A 23,763-nucleotide genomic window follows, 5' to 3' on the forward strand; every position below is an offset into this window, starting at 1 on the left:
TAGACTGGAGCGCTGGGCTGAAAACAACAGAATGAAATTTAATAGAGATAAATGCCAAGTTCTGCACCTAGGAAAAAGAAACCAAATGCACAGTTGCAAGATGGGGGATACGTGGCTCAACAACACTACAAGCAAGAAGGATCTTGGAATTGTTGTCAATCACAAGCTGAATATGAGCCAACAATGTGATGTGGCTGCAAAAAAGGCAAATGCTCTTTTGGGCTGCATTAATAGAAGCATAACTTCCAAATCCTGGGAAGTTCTAGTTCCCCTCTACTCAGCACTGGTTAGGCCTCATCTGGAGTATTGTGTCCAATTCTGGGCACCGCACTTTAAGAAGGATGCAGAATAGCTGGAGAGGGTTCAGAGGAGGGCAACAAAGATGATCAGGGGACTTGAAACAAAGCCCTATGAAGAGAGACTGAAAGAACTGGGCATGTTTAATCTTGAGAAGAGAAGACTGAGGGGAGATAGGATAGCACTCTTCAAGTACTTGAAAGGTTGTCACAGAGAGGAAGGCCAGGATCTCTTCTCGATCATCCCAGAGTGCAGGACACGGAATAATGGGCTCAAGTTACAGGAAGCCAGATTCCGGCTGAACATCAGGAAAAACCTCCTGACTGTAAGAGCAATACGATAATGGAACCAATTACCTGGGGAGGTGGTGGGCTTTCCCACACTGGAGGCCTTCAAGACGAGGCTGGGATCTGTCAGGGATGCTGTGGCTTGAATTCCTTCATTGAGCAGGGGGTTGGACTCGATGGTCTTGTAGGCCCCTTCCAACCCTACTATTCTATGATTCATTCCTGTTTTCCTTCTCTCACTTCACATAACCACAACCATAGCAGCCAGGACTCTGACACAGAGCGGGTGGAGCCAACAAAGCCAGGAGGGCCCTTGTGGACTAGGTAAGCTGGACCTAGTTAGCCCCTGACACCAGATCTGACAGCCAGAAGCTCCTCAAGCCAGAGACCCATGGAGACAGGACCCCTGAGCCTGATTATCCCAAGGACCTGGCACCCTCAACATCAAGGGCTTTGAGCTCCTCGATGCTCACTAGACAATGCACTAGGCAGGAAACAGATGGTGGAGTGCTAGGCTCCAGACCAGAAGCTTCAGACCAGAGGCCTACTTCTCAGGAAGGGAGCACGTTAGTGAGGCCAAAGAGGGATGTAAGAGCTCAGCTGGATCTAAGAACCTGTCAAAATAAGTAGTCTGTTCCCTGTGATCTGTCCAGGGTACTAAAGGACCATTTGCTAACTAGAAATTCCCTTTTCTTTTCTGTTCAATGGTTATTTTATTATTTATCTTTTCCTTACATTTATATCCCACCTTTTTTTTCCCTCCTTAAGGAACCCAAGGCGGCGTACATAATCCTCCTTCTCCTCCATTTTATCCTCGCAACAACAACCCTGTGAGGTAGGTTGGGCTGAGAGACTGTCACTGTCCCCAAGTCACCCAGAGGGCTTCCATGGCTAAGTGGGGATTAGAACCCAGATCTCCCGACTCCCAGCCCAACGCTCTAGACACTACACCACACTGGCTCTTGAATTGGACATGCAGTCCTTGACCATTTCTTGATTTTGCTGTCCTCCCTGAGCAAAAATTCTGAGGGTGAGTTTGATATAGAGAAAGAAATCACAGAGAAGCAAAAGGAGATGTTCTAATAATTGTTGTCTTCAGCTACCCTTCCATCGGGATGTCTGGGGGAATCTGCAGCCGACCAGCTTTTCCTGAGACACACAGATTCCGTGGATTTGCAGACTGGTTTTTCACTTGGGGGGCAGGATTTGCACTAATTTGCACATTTCCACAAGTGTGAATTATCACTACTGTGAATTAGCGCAAATAGAACAGAATACTGGTTAAAAAAATCCAGTTCTGTCAATGAGCAGATGACAGAATGAAAGACACTTGACAATCCATGAAACACAGATGGAATGGATTTAACAAAAGGAAAGGAAAGGTTCCTCCTGTGCAAGCACCGGGCCATTACTGACCCCTAGAGGAACACTGCTTGCGCTGGCATTTTCCTGGCAGACTTTAGCAGGGTGTTTGCCACTGCCTTCCCCAGTCGTGACTACTTTTCCCCCAGCAAGCTGGGTACTCATTTTACTGACCTCGGAAGGATGGAAGGCTGAGTCAACCTGAGCCGGCTACCCGAGACCCGGCTTCTGCTGGGATCGAACTCAGGTCGTGGGGAGAGTTTCGGTTGCAATACTGCCGCCCACCACTCTAAAAGCATGTTTAGTTCATGACAAAGACGCATGATTTCTGGAGTCAATGAAGTCATATAAAGGCAAGAAGGCTTCCATCAGAAAACTGAAGTCTTGCCCCAATGAGAACAAAAAGGAGCACAAACTTTAACTAAACACATGTAAATAAACTGCCAATAAGGCAAGCAAAAAAAGAAGAAGAATTTGAGGAGTTTATTGCTAAAAACATTCAGCCAATCAATTAAAATATCTTTAAAAACATTCAAAGTGGGAAACTAGCCCTAGAGGCAGATAGACCATTAGATGACAAGCCAGTGAAAGGTAAACTAAAAGAAGATAAAGAAATTGTAGAGAAGTTAAATGAATTATTTGCATCTGTGTTCATTGTGGAAGATCTAGGACAGATTCCTATTCCTTAACCTAGTTTTTCACAGAGGATATCTGAATAGCTGAGTCAAATTGAGGTAACAAGATTAAGTGTTAAGGTTTATTGGCAAATTAAGTCATCAGGTCCAGATGGCATCCACTCAATTTCAAATGCGAAATCACTGATCTTCACATAAAATTATGCAACATAGTGGTTTGAAAATGCTGAAACATTCAGAGAAACCTTATCCTTCTTTGCCTTAATGAAGCTGTATATTGTGCAGGCTGCTTCACAGAAGGAGCACCTTCAGTGCAAACCTGTGCAAAACATAAGAATATGACCATTCAATAATCCAAGGAACAGCCAAACACTATTGTGATGTCTCTAATGCAGAAGAAAGATCAGTCCATTCAGAGCTCACCCTGCAATATACACCATTTATATTGTTCTTGCGTCTTCAAAACACCAGTCTTCAATGTGATCCAGATCTGTGGACGAGCTGATCCTGTGATGACTCTGCTCTCCAAGCACCTGGGATCTACTGCTGCCAGTCCAAATGTGAACTTGAAATGTGCATTAACAAACAGTATCTGGAGGAAACAACTGTAAGAAGGAAGCCGGTGTGGAACAGTACCTGGCTCCTTGTGAACATTTCAAGGGTCTAGGGAGAAGTTGCCCAGATATCCTGGTATCTGGGCAACTCTGTTTTTAAACTATATGTAGGTTTTACCACCTCAAAAATGAATATGTGAATTGAACCTCAGTTACATTTTGTGTAATTCAGGGCTATGCATCTAGGGTGCAGTAAGGTACTCTGAGTAACTGCCCTTCAACTGAGGAGATTGGACAGAGACTTGAGGTCTAATTCTCACTGAGGTGATAAGTCTGTTTCTGGGCTGTCTCACTTCAGACTGCAGATATGGGCTCACAATACTGAATGCTCCCCACATACAAAGCAATTCCCTGCACACCGAAAACTAGAATGTCAGGGAGGAGGGTAAGCTAAGACCCTTCTCCCTTACATACTAGTTTTCTATGTACTGGGTTTTTTTTAATGGAGGAGCATTCAGTCATGCAAGTTCTGCAGTCTACAGTGATACAATCAGTTTACTACTGTTGAGAACTATGGCAAAGCTGGAACATTTTCTGGAATGTTTGGGACAATTGATGGATTAATCAGATACAGAGTTATCTTAATCAGATACAGATTTTTTAAAAGTTACGGGTATTTTATTCTATTAGTTCTATTGCTTTTTAAGTGTTACTACATCCCCCATACCATTGGGATGGCATGAATTTAAAATCTTAATAATACATATGTTTGCAGTCCAAGGAGGCTTTTTATCATAAAGCTAATATCTAGCTATGGAAGATATCGGTGGGAAATATTTATACCTTGACCCTCAAATGTCATGGTAGTAGCAAGAGACCCACCAGCCACCTCTTCAGTGGCACACCGAACATTTTGTACTACCTTACCAGAATCAGATGCAGCTGGGCTTGCTAGGCTGAGCAGTTCACGCTCCTTCTCATAGTCACTCTTGCACAGCAGCTGGCCCTCCTTCAGGACAAATTCATCTCCCTTCTGAAGCGGTTTCTCACAGACACAACAGCAGAAGCAGCCCACGTGGTACACACTTCTCTGGGCCCGCATGACGAACTCGCTGGGGGCAATTGCTTCAAAGCAGTTGCTGCACTTCACTGCAAAGAGCCTGCCATGCAAAAGGCCCAACGCAGAAGCGTTAAGTTGGAACGTGAACTGTGGTCTTCCGTCAAGCAAGTGTTTATGGGACTTCCCTCTGTTCCTTTTAGCTTTAACACCACAGAGTTAAGGCTATCTTGTGCTGGCAAAGGAAAGCAGCCACTGCTTGATGTTCCCTGGACTGGGGTCACTGAAACTGCCCCAATTTAATGCTTGAATGTTCTTTTTACTTGGTTTTTGTGTCCTTGAATTACAGTCCAGTACAGCTGGGATTCCAGCCACCTTTCCCGGGAAGACCTCAGTCTAGCCCAGGCCTGCACAACATGTGACCCACCCAGTCAAACCCCCACCAGCCTTTAGTGTGGTAATGGGGTGGGGTGGGTTACCAACAGATGAGGTTCTTGGACCCTATAGTAGATATGGAAGCTGCAAGCCGGCACAGCCCTGCACTGGCCTCAGGTAAAGCATAGTTCATACAACTACGTGGTAAAACGTTGCCTTTACTGTACCACTTCAGACTGCAGGTAGGAGAATCACGTGACTGAATGCTTCTGCATATTCCCACACACTGTTTGGACATACAAAACAAGTGTGCCACAGCGAAGAGTGCATGGCTTGTCCTCTTCCTGATACACTATTGCTACTGCCAACTTTTATTTCAAAAAGTTTGGCATTTGCGCTGGGCATGAGACAGGTCAGGGCTTGGGGCCACACAGGGGAGGACATCTGAGAGGCACCCCAATAGTGCCTGCTGCCATGCCACCAGGCAGCTCTGGCCCCATGCACCCTGCCTGCTGCCCCCCTTAGCCCCACAAAACCTGCTGTCAGGGGCACCCAAGGAGGAATCGCGCACGTGCACCCTCAGGCTCACATGCAGAAGCGTGTGAAATAGTGAACTGCGAGTGAACTCAGCAACCTGATTCCTTAGCGTGCAGGCCTTCAACACGCAGTTTAAGCATGCACATCAAGTTGTATTGATGCTGGTGACTTTTGCTCAAAATATCCTGCCTTTACTCAAAATAATTTATTGGCAATCAGGCCAAATATCTGTTTATTACACTAAAAGTTCTGGCAATTGGCCCAGAGCTTTAAAAACACCACCACACACCTGCCTGAGCCAGGGTTTTTTTTTTTCGTAGTCAATTTGCAACCTTTTCCTAGTATGCTATTTTAGGTATGTACAGACATTTTTCTGTTCTATTTTGTATGTGCAGAGATTGCATTCAATCGTGGAATATTCCCATTGAACTCTGAAGTGCTATAGTTATTCTGGAAGTTTTTTACCACGTAAAAACTTAAGAACAGCCTTGCTGGATCAGACCAAAGGCCCATCTAGTCCAACATTCTAGGGATGTTGGAGAATTTCGCCACAGATTCCAGGGAGGCCGAATGCCAGCACATTCGGCCTCCCGGAATCCATGGCGGAACGAAGCCGCCCGCCCCACCACCCCACAAAATGGGCCCGGAACGGAGCCTACCTTTGTCGGCCGTTCCAGAGCTCCTTGAATGGCGGCCGCATCTGCGGCCACCATTTGCCTCCTTTCGAATGGCCGTGATAGGCTATGTATTTACGTAGCCTATCACGGCTAACGCAGGAACGCCATTTGCGTCTCCCTGCGGAGGCTGTGATAGGCTACATAAATCTATACGTAGCCTATCATGGCAATAGACAGGAACGCAAATGGCGGCCGCTGTAGCCGCCACCATTTGTGTTCCTGCCTATTGCCGTGATAGGCTACGTATATATTTACGTAGCCTATCACGGCAAAAGACAGGGATGCAAATAGTGGCGGCTACGGCAGCCGTCCTTTGCGTCCCTGCGCAGCCCAGCAGCTGGATGACTGGCTGCGGGTGGCCCCGGCCAGGGAGGCACAGAGCCGGCCAGGGAGAATTTTGGAGGGAGCAACAGAGTGCCTCCCCGCCACTGTGAATGACCCCGGACAAAACGGTGAGTCAATTTCGTACATCCCTACAACATTCCATTCATGCTATGACCAACCAGATGCCTATGGGAAGCCCACAGCAGGACATGAATGCAATAGCACCTTCCCGCTTGCGTTACCAGCACCGGGTAATCAGAGACATACTGCTTCTCATATTGGAGGTAATATAGAGCCATCATGACTAGTAGCTATTGATAGCCTCATTCTCCATTAATCTCTCTAAGCCCTTTAAAGTGCCCCAGTCGAGGGCCTTTTAAACATGTTTTTACATTTTGTGGCAGCAAATTTCATAGCTTTACTATGCATTGTGCAAAGAAGTACTTCCTTTTCTCTGTCTTGAATCTCACACCATTCATCTTCATTGGATGACCCCAAGGTTCTAGTATTATGACAGAGACAGAAAAACACCTCATTTGCCGTTTGGGTAAACTAGGCCTAATGCTAGGGTTTCTCCTCCAAAAGACAGCTAATGAGTGTCCCACTAGTTAAAATCAGCCATTTTAAGCTATTTTATCTCTCCAGTATCATCCAAGTTTGCCTCCATCCTGGTCAGTTGAACCTCTATTGAGATTTAATAAACGACCTTTCTGGCAAAGCTATGCAAGAGCTAGACTTGCTTAGTCACAGAAATCACAGCTTTATCATAGGTTAATTCTGTAGGTTGCTAGCCCTTGCAGGACCTTCTAGATCAGAAAAGAAGATCTCAGCTCTTGTGAAAATTAGGATAGCTTTGTTAAACATCAACAGCTATATACCTCATATCTAAGGTCTAATGGCTCCAATTCCTGTCTCTCTGCCTCTAAACACCAGGCTAAAACAACACAGTGTACATTCAGGATCAGATTTACAACTAGGTTGGTAGACTATTCCCCAGTGGCTGCACTATCAGGAAAGAAGGAACAGGGAGTACCTTAGACAACTTTAATGGCAGATGGGATGCCTTTCTGGAGTGCTTTGACTATACAACAATATTGCCCCAAATTAACAATTGCTGTGACTTACTTATCTGGCTCCTTGCTCAAAGAAACCTACCCCATCCCCACCATTCTCGTTTCCACTTTTTCCTATTGTGTTTGTTATCCATCTATTTATCTGATTGAAAATGGAAGACCAAATCTGTAGTACATCCACAAATTATAATAAAGGGGAAATAATTTCATTTAATTATTAGATGCCCCTTTTCTCCCTGATAATTATTAGCGTGGAGCTAAAATCACACACACAGACATACACCATGTTCATGGGGCCATTTGATCCTGCAAAACTGGGGAGATTTCCAGCAACTCTCAGGAGGGCCTTTACAACCTTAATACTTTTTAGGAGGCTTACCACTATTGTTGAGGTGATTGAGAATTTCTTTGGGCTGATCTACACTTACGGGTTTTTTTGCTTCCAATGAGGTTTCACCGCCCGTCTTTCACACTACGCAGTACCCGCCTCGAATTGGAACCGGAATTTCCTGCTTCCGTGCTCCCACTTTCAATACCCTGATATCCCGGTATTTCCCCTTAATGTGCTCTGATTTTCCGCCTTCGCTACCGTATCTGGTTGTAGTCCCCTCCCCTGCCTGTCCATATATGGCGGTGTTTGTATTTCCCTCCTGTCCAGTCACAGCTCTTGACGGCCCCATGTTGTCTTCCAGCTACTGATCACATAGCTTCCTCAGCACTCGATGTTTCCTCAGCAACAAGCAACAAGAAGCCACGATTCTTCGAAGATAACGCCTTAATTAAAAAAAAAAAATCCGAAGCAGGAGACAGGAGGGGTAAAACTTAGTCTCATGTGAAGGGATAGAACAACCCCCTGCTCAATGCAGGAAGCCTGATTCCCAGGCGGTCGCCCATCTAACTACTGACCGGGGCCGACCCTGCTTAGTTTCCGAGATCAGACAAGCGCATGCACATCCAGCCCTTTGCTTGTTGCTGAGGAAACACTGAGTGCTGAGGAAGCTATGTGATCGGTAGCCAGAAGATGACATGGGGCCGTCGAGAGCTGTGAGCGTGGTGGGCGTGGAATCAGCAGAAACAGGAAGAGTTTCTGATCCCCCAATGAGAGCCTCTGTCTTTAAGAGCAGGAAAACAGCACAGCACTCGAGTGTGAACTGAACTCGTGCATTCAATGAAGCACTGCAACGGGGAAAGTGAGTGAATGTGGATAATCACGTTTTAATGCGAGAGCATTTAACCCGACAGGACACTGAATTCATTGCGATCACGGGTTAATGTTGATCGGCCCTTTAATTTTTCCCCACAATAAAAATGCTTTGCTGCCACTCCATGCAGTGGCAGAGATACACAGCTGTATTCTTTCTTAATTTTAAATAGAATGCCCCAATGGAAATGATGTTACATGATGACATTTTTCTTGTGGGGAGAATTTTTTTTAAAAAACCCAGTTGCCTCATCAATAATAGTACCCCACACCCCAAAGTATTAGAATTCTACAAGCTGCCAAAGGTTATTCTAATATTTGGGGGGCATTTCCACCCAACTCCCAGTAACTGATGACAAGGCCTGCACCACCCAAGAGATGGTATATCTGTTTTTCCAAATTAGGTTTTTGTTCTAGTCCTTTGTTTCTATTATTTATTGTTATAGATAAGTAAAATCCTTAACAAATTACTGATTAAAAAACAACAGGGAACCAAGTTTATGGGAAAGGAAGCTTCTTGTCCCTGAGAAATGGACCACCAGAGGTTGTTGGAGGAGTGAAGGAGCAGTGAAAATGCAGACAGCCTCCAGGCACTGCACACCGCATCATATCCCACATACAGCCAGGGAGGAAGAAAAGATAATCTTGCAGTTCTGGCCAGGGATAGTGGGAGGAGGTCAGATCCTGTGATAGACACTGCCTAGTAACAGGAGACATTAGAAGGATCTTGACCCACTGATGGATGGGAGATTCCTTTGCTGACTTTCTGAATCACCACTTAACTCTGACAAGCCTGTGGTTTCTGTAAGATGAGCTAACACCACACTGGATATTGTGCTATGCCAGATATTTGGCTCTTATTCTGCCTAGAAGATGCAGAAAACAAAATCCACCATATGGTGAAGCTAATTGCAAACACTTGCTGCTGTTACCAAGAGCCCTATTTTTCAACCGTCTATTGAGATCCAGCAACGAGAGCAGTGAGAGCACCAAGCCAAACATGTATGCTCTTTCATGCAGCCAGGGCCTTGCAACACTGGAGACAAAGATCAACACTCCAAGCACTGCATCCACTCAAAGTGCATTTCTTTCCCCTCCCTTACCCATGGATAAGTGCAAAATCTTTATTAATAATGACTTCACAAAGATGACCTATTTGACAGGACAGGGACCACAGGTGACCAAACCTAACACCTAATATAAAGGTTTCTTGAGCAACTGAGGGTATTACAATAGACCTGTTGTTAATTTGGCTTCCTTAATGGGCTTTCCTTTGCACAGAGCATTTCTTATGAAGCGATCACAGCAAAGATGGCACTGAAAGAATAGAAGGGATTTGTGGAACTGGCTCTCACAATGAACATTTTTCTGACATGACAGAATAGGAGAGAGTGTGATTGGCAGGGGCTTCTAGACTGTTGTCTGTTACCATGATATTTGTGTGTACAGTTGAATAATGACCCATAACTCTCTTGTACAGGCCATGGAGGCAAGGGTTCTGTGATAAGCACTGGATGGACAAAACTGGGGAGGGGGGGGGAGATCCCCATGATCTCCATATACCATAGCTTTATTTGCCATAAACATGTATAATGCATTTTTTGAATTTAAAAGAAGGGGGAAAGGGGGGAGGGAGGCAGAGACAAACCGCATTCTGAAAAGATCAGGATGCTTAGAGGGTACGGTGTTTCTACAGAACAGAGATCTCAGAAGTGGGTATTTATCGATGGATGGATGGATTTGATTTGTACCTCATCTTTCTACCAAGAAAATGGAACTCAAAGTAGCTTACAATCATAGATAAATAAAAACTTGCTTAAAACACTAATAACACAAATAACACAACTAAAAATACAACAATAACAGAATAAAAACAGCACTGGACCTAAGAGGCCCTCTTACTCACCACAGGCCTACTTGAATAAAAATGCCTTTGCCTGCCAGCAGAAGGACAACAGAGAGGGAGCGAACCTATTCTCCCTTGGCAGGGAGTTCCACAGCCTGGGAGCAGCCACTGAGAAGGCCCTCTCTTGTGTCACCACAAAATGTGCCTCTGAAGTACCAAAAGGGCCTCTCCCAAAGACCTCAAAACCCAGGCAGGCTCATGGGAGAAGTGGTCTTTCGGGTAGCCTAGTCCCAAGCCGCAATTGCAGATCACATCAAGATGAAAACAGCCTGACTTCTACTCTTTGATTGTGGCCCCTGAGTTTTTACTCCTCCCCTAGAGATCCTGAGAAAGCCATGAAATTTCTTGTCAGACCCTGAGACTACATGAGGGCAGACGTGGATAGGTAGGGATGGGGGAAAGGCAGAAAAATGGATGAGGTGAAAGGTGGAATCTGTTCCATTTCATTTTGGTTTCTATTATAGACGTTTACATTTACTGTCGTCAGCTCAGAGTTCTGGAATTGAGTGGGATAAATAAACAACTGGGCAGCTGCAATGTGATATAGATGTGGTTCAAAGACATGCTATGAACAGAAGAGTCTGAATGCTGGACACTGGTATGCCTCTTATCCAAAATTTACCTCCCAGTAGCAACCAAAGACTCCAGTGACTTGTGAGCTAAGCCACACCTCCAATAAAATACAGGGTGTGGAACTTCTCCTTATACATTTCAACAATCCTGGGTTTGGGTTGTGGGAAAGATTAGCAGTGGGAGCCAGGGATTTGTGAGAACGAGCCACACACACAACAAAATGTGGGACATGTGTGTATACCATATTCACATACTTTAACAATCCCCATAGTGGGGGCAGGAGGGTTTTTAGATGCAGATAGAAACACATCTGTGCTTGCTACCTTTACTAGTACTAAACATATCTTTACTATGATTGTTATCCACCAAAGCTGAAATGAAAAGTTTTAATATGTTGACGTTACAAAATTCAGATGTTGGCCTTAGAATCTGACTTCAAAATTTGCTAGTAGTTGAGCAATAGCCTGTCCTGCATTCAACAGATGGGAGTTTTTGTCTTGCTGCAGGGGGATGAACATGCACAGACACGCAACCTAAAAGTCACTGGAGGTTGGTCTGTTTGATCTCCTTTGAAAGGATATATCATCAGCTCCATAGCCACTAAATTAAAAGGCAGGGGTAGAGATGGCACCAGATTGGAGTGGGGAGAGCCAGGGAGTGGGGGGAGAAAATCTTCATGACAATGGAATGAGAAGTGAATTGGAGTATTACCCGAATTTTCATGGAATCAGCTTTGGTCTGTCAGGAATACACAAAGCAAGATAAGCCAAGTACACCGTACTTTTAAAATCTGGTTTTCAGTGCTTGAAAAGAACATACTTCCAGGATGGGTGGGGGAGTAGAACTGAACATCATCAAACTGGCAGGGACTGCTCAACCAATGAGAGAGGCTTCTTTCCTGCCCCTGTTCAGGCTCCCCGCTGCTACTACATTATGAATGGAGAGCTACTAATTTTCCCCGTGTGTGCAGATTTCCCTAAAGAAACCCAAAATCCCCAGGTCTCCAATGTAGCATCTAAAGGATCCTGAGAGCTCCCCATCCCACACCATTTTCCCCCATGTGTGCACTTTTGCCTATTGCTTCCAACCCCCCCTTTCTCCTTCTCCCTGCATGCAATGAGAAGCTCCTGAAAAACTCAAGATCATTACTTCGATAAAGCGGAGAAGGCACTTTACACAGAGAAGGCACTTTACATAACAATGGAGAAATGACTTTACATCAGAGAAACTACAGAACATCAAAGAAGTACAACTTTGCAGTAGCGAGTAACGGAGAAGTGAAAAAGCACTTTAGGGTGAGTTACTAAAGTTAGCCTTTAACTCTTTCACTGCAGGGGAGCAAGATTTATGTCTTACTTGTGAGTAAACATGCACAGAAGGGGGGATATGTTAAAGATTAAAAGCAGGCTACTAAGGTGATTGAGTGTCCCCACTACTGCGGTAATGTGAGAGGTCGCTGCTGTGCTCCTGAGGATTTTCTCAATGAGAAAAACTACTTCAATTGGAGAAACAAGAGGGAATGAGGCATACCACCCCCTTGACCATGTCACTGCCAGGTAACAGAGGCACACCCAGGATTTAATGTGGGGGGGGGACATGGCACACTGTGGTAAAACTGCTAGGGAGCCACTTTCATTAAAAAAAGTCTAAGTTAAAGGAGTTTCAGAAATGCGGCTTTTCAAGAGGTAAACAGCTGGTTGGCAGCAGATTGGCGATAACGCCATCTGCCGTGAAGGAATTGTAGCTGCTCTAACTTCGCACTAAATCGCTCGTGAGGACAGCCCCCTGGTGTTTGCCAGAGTTTCTTTTTTCCTCCTTTGAAAGAAGAATGGAAGGTTCAGCAGACAATATTCAACCTCTGAAGTCAAAAAATGTATTTTAAAAGAATTAAAATTCCATTAAAAGATATGAGCTTCAGGAACAGAAGGGAGTTTAACCAGTTTAGTCATGGAAATTAGCCCCCCCCCCCCGTGCTTCCAGTCATGACATCGTTCCGAGAGCGGCAACAGCGGCTGCTGTGCTGCGCCTGCCCCATCTATCTCTGCTTTTAGTTTCTAGCCTCACAGGCAAGGCTCAGGATAGGACAGGACAGGGAATCAAACAGGGGAGGGGGGGATGCCCTCAAGTTTAACCTGCATTGTGGGAGCACCTCCTCGTAAGGCAGAGAGGTAGCAGCAGGCAGTAGCACAACAGGCTCCTCTGTGCCAAAACAGCTCCATTCTGAGAGCAGCAACAGCACCTCATTATGTGCACACCTGCCCAGTCTATCTCTACTCTCCAGTTCCTGCAACCTGGACAGGTGAGGCCCAGCCAGGGGAGGCCAGGAAATTAAACCCAGGGGAAGCAGGGTCGGATTCCACCAAGCTCAGTCGAGAATGCTGCAATGCAAATGGTAGAATGTAGACCTAGGGGGTTTCTCCACAACACAGAAGGAGAAGCGAATGAAGGATTATCCGGATTTTCCTAGGAATCAACTTTGGTGTGCTTTGGTCCACACAGGACTCAAGTGAGTGCACTGCACCAGCATAAGTCGCTTCATAGAACATACTTCTGGGTGGGGGTGGGGGGTTGGAGTGAACGGCATCTGACTGGCAGGGGCTGCTCAGCCAGTAAGAGAGCCCCCCCCCCAATCCAGGCTCCTCCCCCCTGCCTTTCTCCTTCTATAAAATCCTGGGAGGTTTCCTCCTGTGTCTCAACAAAAGCACTCTCTTTCTCTCTCCCCCCACCCATTAATTACTTCCTTACAGCATGAAACATTACAGAAACACAGCTGTAAATCCTTCTCCCTCCATTTAAGCTCCCCATGCTGCAGTCCAGCAAGGCTCTGCTTTAACTACATACAGGCAGTAGTATGATTGTGCAAATTGGTGACTTCTTGTCCTGTTCCACCTGGTGTGGGCCCCTGGCTAAGTTCATTTTAATTTAAAGTGGTATTCCAGCCCACAGATGAGATGAGATGAGTGGAGGTGTGGGGAGAACACAGGAACATCATCCATCTGGGAAGTGGGGGGAGTTGCTTGTAAGGGCAATCCCTGGCAGTCCCAGAATCACAAGGGAAGATGCACGTCTTACGTACACTGGCTTTTTGTGGATTCCCCACCCCACCCACTCCGTAAGCATGCATAGGATTGGACTGTTAATGTTGCTATGTAAAAGCTCCTTAAAACCACAAAGGCTGAGGAAATGCTGAAAGAGAACATAAGGGAAAAGGAGAGATGGCTAGCTGTCACACAGTGAGGATAGCTATTTAAATGTTATCCATATTCATGGGCATCTGCAGGAAGGGGCAAGGAGGGGCAATTAACCCCTTGGGGGTGAGCCATAATCCCCAGATTGCCAGCTTCCATTTAAACAAAAGCAAGTCTCTAGCCCTTGTAGAACCCAAGATATGAGGCAAAATGTGCAGCCACTATTCTGCCAATTCATTTTTTTGTGAGAAACTGTCCAGCTCCCATCTTTTAGCATTTTTAGGTAACAAATGAAGTCACAGCAATGGTTAACTCACCCACTGTCTGGGTGTGTTAAGCCTTTTGGGGGTTTTCCCTGTTAGGAAGTAATTGCAGCCTCCTAAAAAACAATTTAGAAATCTAGGAGTTTAGTGGGCTGAGTTTAGGCAGCAGTGTGTCTACCAAAAAACAAAAGGTAACAACAAAGACAGGAGTTCATGATCTAACTCACGTCTCATTAATAATTTTTTTCTGAGCTTATAAACATTTTAAAAATTACCTTGACAACGTGTGCAGATAAAGTTTATCATTATTATACCCATATTGCAGGAGGCTGGGTGGTGGCTGAGAAAGTGTGGGTTACACAAGTCCTGCAAAATAGTCCAGTGTTGTTATTCTCATTTTGTGGGGGCGGGGGGGGCGGTGTTAGTGTATGACAATTCTGCAGTGTAGTCCAGTGCTGTTGGTGTTTTAAGGAATTGCAGATGGGGCTGTGAAATTGATTGTAGCAGCGGTGGCATTTATTATGGGTTGGAACAGGTTAGCTCTTGCAGGAGGCCCAAGCAGCACCTCTCCCCATCTCTCTCTTAGTGTTGGCCTTGGAGCCAAGACTGTGTGCCATGCAGCTCCACCGTGTTTTCTCATGTATTGTAGAGATAAAGAATCCTCTTGTGAAGGTACCTGAATGCATTGTGCACTGCCTGTAGCGCAGAACCTAGCAGTTGGCTGCAAGCTGAGCAGGTCACCCCCACCCTCTATTAACTATGCACTTCAACCCTGTAATGGCCTTTGGTCATTATAGGAGTGAAGGGAATCATGGAAAGAACTGAGGGTTTCAGCTGTGGGTGGAAGGACATTGTCTGGACCCGAGGTCTACCCACTGAGAAACAACAGAGGGGTAGACCTGGTATACAAATTTCTCAGAGGCTGGATCTACCTATCTTAGTAGACCTGGTGCCCAGGCCTTGTCTGCTCAGTCACCAGAAATGGCAGACCTGGGGGGAATCCACAGTGATAGGCTTAGTTCGCTCTCCACTCTGCTGCAGTTTTTTACTGGAATCGAATCAGCTCCATCTGAGGACATGTGCATTATCCCAAAGCTGGCCTGGGGCTCTGGGCAGGTTGAACGCAGTTTTCTGCAAATTATTTGGGTGGCTACTGGGTGGAGTCTCATCCCCATCATCATTTAGAGAGCCTGTTCCCTCCCTCCCATTCTCGGCTTATTCCGCCCCTTCTGCTTTCTCTGGCCAGTGTGTGTGTTAGGGCCCCCATCCTCCCCACCCTATGCGCATCAGAGCATCTTTTGTTGTCTACACCATCCGTTCAGCTTGGTCATTTGCTTGGCGATGATGAGGTGCAATGGTGACAGCCCGAATAAGGTTCTTGTCCGCAAATGATTTAAATTCAGCAGATGTAAAAGCGGTCCCATTGTCTGAGACTACAGTATCAGGCAAGCCATAGGTTGCAAATAAGTGGCACAGTGCTGTGATTGTTGCAGCGGCTGTTTGTGATGGTACTAAGGCTAATTCAAGCTAATTCGAATAAGAATCTACCACAACCAAGAAGTTTCTTCCTTGAAATGGTGCTGCAAAATCAATATGGATTCTTGACCAAGGGTTCTTGGTCACTTCCCATGGAAGGATAGATGCCCTTGGTGGATTGTGCCTACTGGCTTGACAAGTACTACGCACATTTACAGTTTTTTCAATATCCGAATCAATACCAGACCACCAGACATAGCTTCTGGCCAATGCTTTCAGAAAAACGATCCCTGGATGAGCTGGATGCAGCATGGTCAAGATGGTTTGATGACCCTTATCTGGAATAACAACACGGGGCGTGTTTCCACACTATCGCCTTCACTTCTTTTCCAACTTTGTTGTGCTGTTTCCCCAAGCTTATTTTCTCTCATGCGTGTTTCCATGTCCCTAAAGGACCTGATCTATCATCATTGTACCCTGGCGGGCTGCACTGTTTCTACGGAGCCCTAATCGCATTACTCTCTTGATGGCTGGGTGAAGCCTTTTTGGAGTGGGTTGGATCTGCTTATCCTGTCTGTTTTCCCACCTCCTCCTGTTTCCGATTCCCCACTCCCTCGCCCCCTCTGCCCCGCTGAAGTTTCCCACTCTGGCCAGTCTCCTCCTTGCCTTTCCAGCCCTTTTGTTTTGCTTTAGAGAAGAAGCGAAAAATCAAAGCACTGTGTCTGGAGCATCCCCCCCTCCCCGCTTTAAACCTTTCTTCTTGCCCCCGAAATGAGGATTTAAAGCACAATTGTGTATTAATGAAGTGGAGAAAAAAAAGAGGATTCCGGGGGCTTGTGAATGGTGGAACGGAGCACTGGCCCCAAACTGCGGAAGTGAAGCGGCACGGAAGGTACACAATTTGTATATCCCTAGCGATCCCTCGACATATCCTCCAGAAAATCCCCAAAGATTACAGGTTGCTGCATTCATTTGTGAAATTTAAATCTCTGCACAATAACTGAAGGACTTGATGAGAAATGTATCTTCAGTAATCCTAAAAGTTCATCAAATGTCTTAGTTTTGGGTGAGGCAGGAGCAGTGAGGGATCTTATTATGGCAAATGTCTGTGGCCCACAAACAGCTCAGCTTGCTTTTGTTCATGATTAGCTATCTTATTTGCTTCAAGATAAAATGAAAGCCATTCTGCAAAAGGCTGCCTTTACATTAAAGAAAAAATATGCAGTCCCATTGTTGTGGAGCCTTTCCACGTTTACAGTGGGCTCCCAGATGGTGATCACATGATTGCTTAGAGGGGAAGTTTTTAATTTTCAAGGTTCCAAGAACTCAATGAAACTGCGCCATCTAGTGGCTGTTTTAATAGTGGAACAATCTGATGTATTTTAATACTTCATTATTTCTGGATCAATTCATAGAATCATAGAATAGTAGGGTTGGAAGGGGCCTACAAGACCATTGAGTCCCACCCCCTGCTCAATGCAGGAATCTAAGTCAAAGCATCCCTGACAGATGGCTGTCTAGCCTCGTCTTGAATGCCTCCAGTGTGGGAGAGCCCGCTACCTCCCTAGGTAATTGGTTCCATTGTCGTATTGCTCTAACAGTCAGGAAGTTTTTCCTGATGTTCAGACAGAATCTGGCTTCCTGTAACTTGAGCCCATTATTCTCTGGGATGATCGAGAAGAGATGCTGGCCTTCCTCTCTGTGACAACCTCTCAAGTACTCGAAGAGCGCTATCCTATCTCCCCTCAGTCTTCTCTTCTCAAGGCTAAACATGCCCAGTTCTTTCCGTCTCTCTTCATAGGGCTTTGTTTCCAGTCCCTTGATCATCTTTGTTGCCTTCCTCTGAACCCTCTCCAGTTTGTCTGCATCCTTCTTAAAGTGTGGTGCCCAGAACTGGACACAGTACTCCAGATGAGTCCTAATCAGTGTTGAGTAGAGGGGAACTAGTACTTCATGTGATTTGGAAGCTATACTTCTGTTAATTTAACATGGAATAACCAGGAAATACCTCTGGATGTGCCCTGGAGGTTGGCAATGTCATGAAAAGGACCTGCAAACTTCCATGAGTGAGCAATCTCAATAGCAGGATAAAACCTGCCATGTTTCAGGGACATAGCAGGATAAAACCTGCCATGTTTCAGGGACATGTGAAGAAGCCCTGAGAATCCCAGGAAGCAGGTTGACCCACATCGAACTCTTCAATATGTCCAAAAGCAGCCATTTTAAATTTGATTTCCCCACCCCCCCAGGAGTTGTTCAAGTTCTTAAGAGGGTATAGCTGACTGCTCACCAGTTAGCTGTGTGAATGGATTCACAGTACGTGCTGCCTCTATAGCTCTCAAGATCCCATCCTCATTGCCACAAAGCGTTGTGTTGGTAGTAGGAATGACTGCAGGAATCAGCAGTCCTCAAACACAACTGTTCTTTATTCAGCACACACAGAAGTGAAGAAGTTAGCAGAAGCTCCACCCACTGCTGCTACTCCGAAGTCTACAGGAGCTGCCAAGGGTTCAAAACAATAACTAACTCACAGTACCTGCCCCACCAGGATATATAACAATGTTGTTGTTTTTATCTCTCACTCCAAATAAAGTTTTGTTGGCATCCATGATGCTTCTATGATATAACACTCTTCTGTAGTATGCTGTTCAGTTCCCAGGATCTTCTACTACTCTGTGTAGGCTTCTAAATGTCATAGAATGTGATGCTAAGCAAGAAAGAGCGCACACAAGGAAAGAGCACTGGTATGTTGTAGTGGTATGCACCATGCATGCGAATTAAATTGCTGTGTAGCTTTGTCTGGCCCTGGAAAAATTCCTGGGGACACCTTATGCAAACTGGGGTCCTAATCTGGATTGGGGCCCCTCCGCTTACTCTAGAATAAAGAGAAAAAATATGTAGCTGCTAGCCCATGCTTTTAAAGTAATGTGAACTTTGGGCCTAAATGAACAATCCTAAACTCTTGGAGAAGGCTGTCAAGGGGCTGTTGTGGAACTCTGTCTCCACCCACAAAGACTGAGGCAGGTCCAGTGACAGAGGTCTCCTCATTGCAGTGGCAGGACACTCCTCTGCCCTCACTCTTCTCCATCACTGCTCCAATGGTGGTATGGGGTGAAAAGGGGTCTGTGGGGGCAGATGGTGGGAAGCCTGGGACCTGCAGGATCCAAAGCCCTCCATGCACCTGACAAGGAAGAAAAATTACACCAGCCCAGGAGCTGATGTTGTTATTTTCCTAATAAACCAGAAACAGAGTTAAGGAAAAACAAATAAAGAACACTGTACAGGATCCTATATTACTTTAAGTAATATAATAGTTACAAATAATACCACACAACTAATACAAATCCTAATAGCCTTAATACTGTGAAATATTAATGTTAATTTATTTGTTTTTCCTTAACTCTATCCTTATGCAGGCACTCACCTGCTCGTGTGCAGGGTGAAAGTGTGGAGGGGGATGTGAGTGGGCATTTCCCCCCCCCACACACACACACACACAATGCTGCCACGCTCCTGGCTGTCAGTTAGATGCACGAACGTCTGTATAAAGCTCTGTAAGGGCGTTCTGGAGATTCCATGATCAGACAGACTAAGGTAAGGCAGGGTTCTCAATCACGCAATTCAAGGACATGCTCAACGCCAGCCAGGAGCGCGATGACATTGGGGGTGGGGCTTAGGTGTGCCCCCAAGTCCCTGTCCACACTTTTGCCCTACACGAGATCAGGCAAATATTTGTCTAGGGCTTAAGCTTCTGGTTTAATAGCTTTTTGTTAAGGAATATTTTGTGCCTTTTGTTGCCTTTGGTTAATTCTGTTGTTTTCATTTCAGTTGAAACCAACGGGATACATTTTGAAAAAGGATGAACATATACAAAAAAGGGGGGAGCTGCAATACACACCCCCTACACACACACACATACACCTGCAGGGTGCAGGGATTAAGAAGAGATGGTTCCTCTGCCTTGGGCTCTCCCTGTCCATAGGAGCCGTTTCACACATTACAAAGAGGCAAGCCTGGGCAAGCCACTGGGGATGAGTTACATGTGTGAACATAAAGCAGGAGGTGACAGAATCCTGAGTGGTAGAATGGACTCCAGAGTGGGGAAGCCACATTTCTGAATACCCAGTCTTGTCTAAAAAAAACCCACTTCCATCCTTGCTATTGGTGGAAACCTATCCTGGGGTAATAGTATCTTTTTTAATTCCGGTGGGCGGGGGGAAGAAGTACTATTTCTGGTGTAGTTACTGCTCAATAGCTCAGCCAGTGATTTGAGGTCACACGATCAGATTTGTGTCTCACTATATCATATTCCAGAGGCAGCTGGGTTTGCAGCTCTGCATCTATACACTTAACGTTCCTAGGGATGTCAGAGAATTCCGCGACGGATCTCGGTGAGGCCGAATGCCAGTGCATTTGGCCCCCCGAAATCCGTCGCAGAACGAATCCCCCGCCCCCCCACCCCACGAAAGGCGTGCGGGACCAAGTCCCTGCCGCCCCCACCCCACGAAAGGCGCGCGAAATAGAGCACTTACCTGCTCCCGTCCGCGCTGCTGTGCGAATGGCGGCCATCCTGTGGCCGCCATTCGCTTCCTCCTCTTCATAGCCGTGATAGGCTACGTAAATACTTACGTAGCCTATCACGGCAAGGGGGGGGGACCCAGCATACGCAAATGGCAGTCGCTATGTAAATATTTACGTAGCCTATCACGGCTCAATACAGGGACGCAAATGGCGGCGGCTACGACAGCCGCCATTTGCATCCCTGCACGACTGCCCAGCGGCCAGATGTCTGGCTGCGGGTGGCTGGAGCCGGCCGGCGGCTCCGTGGCTTGGCCATGGAGCGGAGCCGGTCGGGCAGGATTCCGGGGGGAGGGATGGAGCGCCTCCCCCCCTGTCGAGGATTCCAGGGGGAGGGATGGAGCGCCTCCCCCCCGCCGTGGATTGCCTGGCGTGGAGCCAGGTAGGTGTTTCATACATCCCTAAACGTTCTCATACTGACCTCTTTTTTAACTATACATTTAGGTGGAACAACTTGTCAATGAGGATACTGATTAGCAATTATTCTATCACGGATGTGCTAGTTGTCTATTTGCAGGGAGTTGTTTGTTTCTTTTTAATGTGAAAGGGCATTCAAATTTGAGTCCCCTTCCTGTAGTCTGAAGTGGTACAGTCCATTCTACCATTCCCTGCATTCTGCCACCTCATTCCTATCTCATTTTCCCACATGTAGATCCAGCCTGAGCCATCGTAGACCCAGTACTACAGACAGCATTTTCACAACACCTTGCTCAACACCTCAGACACCTGTTCATATAAAAGAAGAGCCCAGCAGAAGGTCCTTCTAGTCCAGGGGGTGTTTCCATGGCAACGGAAGGAGAAGCAAATGGAGGAGTACTGGATTTTTTTTAAAAGGAATCAGTTTTCCTACACTTTGGTCCCTGCAGGGCTCCACGAGAGAGTGCTCTGCACCAGTAAAAATCACTTTACAGAACATACTTCCTGGTGGGGATGGGAGTTGGAGTGAATGTCATCTGACTGGCAGAGGCTGCTCAACCAATAAGAGAGGCTTCCCTCCCGCCCAGACTCCCCCCCCCTTCTCCTTTCCCCTGAAGCTCCAGATGTACCTGCATTTCAGGAACAAGCCTCACTGACTACAATGGGAGTTACTTCTGAGTAGACACACATATGTTTGTACAGGGAAACAGGAAACATCCTTTGTCTCGATAAAAATCACTCCTTCTCTCTCTCCCCCCTCCCTGCACCTGCATTAAGTACTTTCTTAAAGCCACAGTCATTAAAATAACAGAATGTTCTCCCTGCCGAACAATCTCCTTCTCTCCCTCTCTCTTCCCTCCCATGCATTACTTACTTCGTTAAACAATCAGTAAAGGAGGAACACAGTGTTCTAGCTGCTGTGCTGGATCAATCGAAGCTTCAGCATTGATGCATTATTTCAATTCACGGGAATTTCAGTGACTCCCTGGAGTGTGCATTTTCGGGACAAGCCTCAGTCAGCACAGTGGAAATTACTTCTGAGTAGACACACATATTCTTGTGCTGGGAAAGACCGGTGGGGAGGACAGTACACAGGGATGGGAAACCAGCCCCCTTTCTAACCCGATTCTGTGCAGGATCCCTATAATGACGGTGTGAAATAGTTACTTCCTAAGGCAATAAACCAAACAACAGAGAATCGGAGCCTTGAGATCATGCTTTACAGTATTTAGGGAATTTGCGCTTTAAACTGTGCCATTTCAATTGAGGGGGATCTCTGTAAATTCTGAAGTGCGCATTCACAGGACAAGCCTCATTGACCACAATGGGAGTTACTTCTGAGGAGACACTAACTGGTTTGTGCTGGGAAACACAGGGACAGCAAACAACCCTTGACCGGGGTCACAGTGAAAGGCACACCCCTGAGCAGGGCTAGCATACCCAAAGTCAATGCAGGGTTGGGGCACACAACAACTATACCGCCAAGAACCTGACTTAAGGAAAATAGTCGGACTTTAAGCAGGCTCAGAAAATCCAGTTTTTCCATGATAAGCTCCAGGATGGCTGCTAGATGCCCACGACATCATGTATCCCTAACGGCCTCAACATGCACCCAGCTCAGAGTACATTGCTCATGGAGAAACCCCCCAGCACCCTGCTTGCAGCCAGACAGGCAGTATATGAAAGCAGGAGCAGCAGATTCCCCATGCTGTGTGATCCCAGCAAATGTTATTCAGTGGCACACTGCCCCTGAACATGGAGGTTCCATTGAGTTATTATGACTATTATGAGCCAGTGATAGACCTATCCTCCTCCATGAATCTGTCTAACCCTCTCTTAAAGCCATCTAAGCCTGGGCCATCACCACATCTTGTGACAAATAATTCCATAAGTTAAAAGTGCACTGTGTGAAGAGGCACTTTCTTTTGTCCATCCTGAATCTACCACTAATCAATTTCATTTGATGATTGCCAAATGAAAGTTCTAATATTATGAAAGACAGAGATAAAGTTAACTCTTTTCCCAGTTTTTCCACATCCTCTATAATGTTGTAACCCTGTACCATATATTCCTCCTTTAAAATATACACATCCAGGTCCAAAATAGATGTGACACTGGGGATGTGCAAATGCATCTCCCAAACATTTTTGGTGTATTTCTGGGGGCTAAAAGCAGACAAAGGGTGGCCTAGTTTGGATTATGGCCATGATGCAGGAGGAGCAGGTATTTAGCCCTTGGCACCCACACCACTTCCCCAATTCAAATTGCCCAAAATATTAGGTGCTGAGAGGAAAACATACAGGCACAACGTGTGCCTCTTAGGGATGTAAGAACTCACCCTAGCTCGGTTTCTCCGGGCGCTCGCCGAAGTGGCATCCCCACTCGCACCCCCCCAACCCGCGCTTGGGCTACCTACGAGCTTGTTGAGTTCCCTGGGCTCACCACGATTCCGTTCAGTGAGCGCCCACCATTTTCGCACCTATGATTGCTACGTAAAATAGGAAATCAAAAACACGCGCATGTTTAAATATGCGCAGTTTGGAGCTGGGAAAGCTAAATAAGCGCAGTATTAGAGGTATAATCCCTCTAATATTGTGCTTATTTAGCTTTCCCAGCTCCAAACTGTGCATATTTAAACATGCACATGTTTTTGACTTCCTGTTTTACGTAGCAATCAATGGCGCAAAAATGGCGGGCGCACACCGAATGGGATTGCAGTGAGTCCTGGAGAGTGTGAGCGGGCGCGAGTGGGGGGTGAGCAAGGACAGCGTCTCAGCAGGTGCAGTGCAGGGGTCACGGGCAGGGGGAGCCCGATGAATTCCCGGACCCAGTCGGGTGCCCACAACATCCCTAGTGCCTCTATGTTTCCCCCTACATAGCAGCAGTGGGGGTGGGGAGGATTTGCATAGGAAATCAGTCCAGGGGGAAAAGGCTGACCCCTTCTTCCTATGCCATAGCCCTGATGCACACTGTCCGAAGACGC

The 23,763-nt window shown here is 46.2% G+C and overlaps 1 protein-coding gene across 1 annotated transcript in view; it reads right to left on the reverse strand.

The window, feature by feature from the left end:
- The window catches only part of LMX1A (LIM homeobox transcription factor 1 alpha), a 112,435-nt gene that overhangs the window by 16,217 nt on the left and 72,455 nt on the right, over positions 1–23,763 (reverse strand). Inside the window, exon 3 of the mRNA XM_084848173.1 lies at positions 4,063–4,295. Within this exon, the coding sequence (XP_084704299.1) occupies positions 4,063–4,295 (233 nt within the window). The remainder of the gene's footprint in view (positions 1–4,062; positions 4,296–23,763) is intronic.

Source organism: Heloderma suspectum, chromosome 4, assembly GCF_057233095.1.
Source record: "Heloderma suspectum isolate Gila_16-S chromosome 4, 16-S_ref, whole genome shotgun sequence".
Classification (NCBI taxonomy): domain Eukaryota; kingdom Metazoa; phylum Chordata; class Lepidosauria; order Squamata; family Helodermatidae; genus Heloderma; species Heloderma suspectum.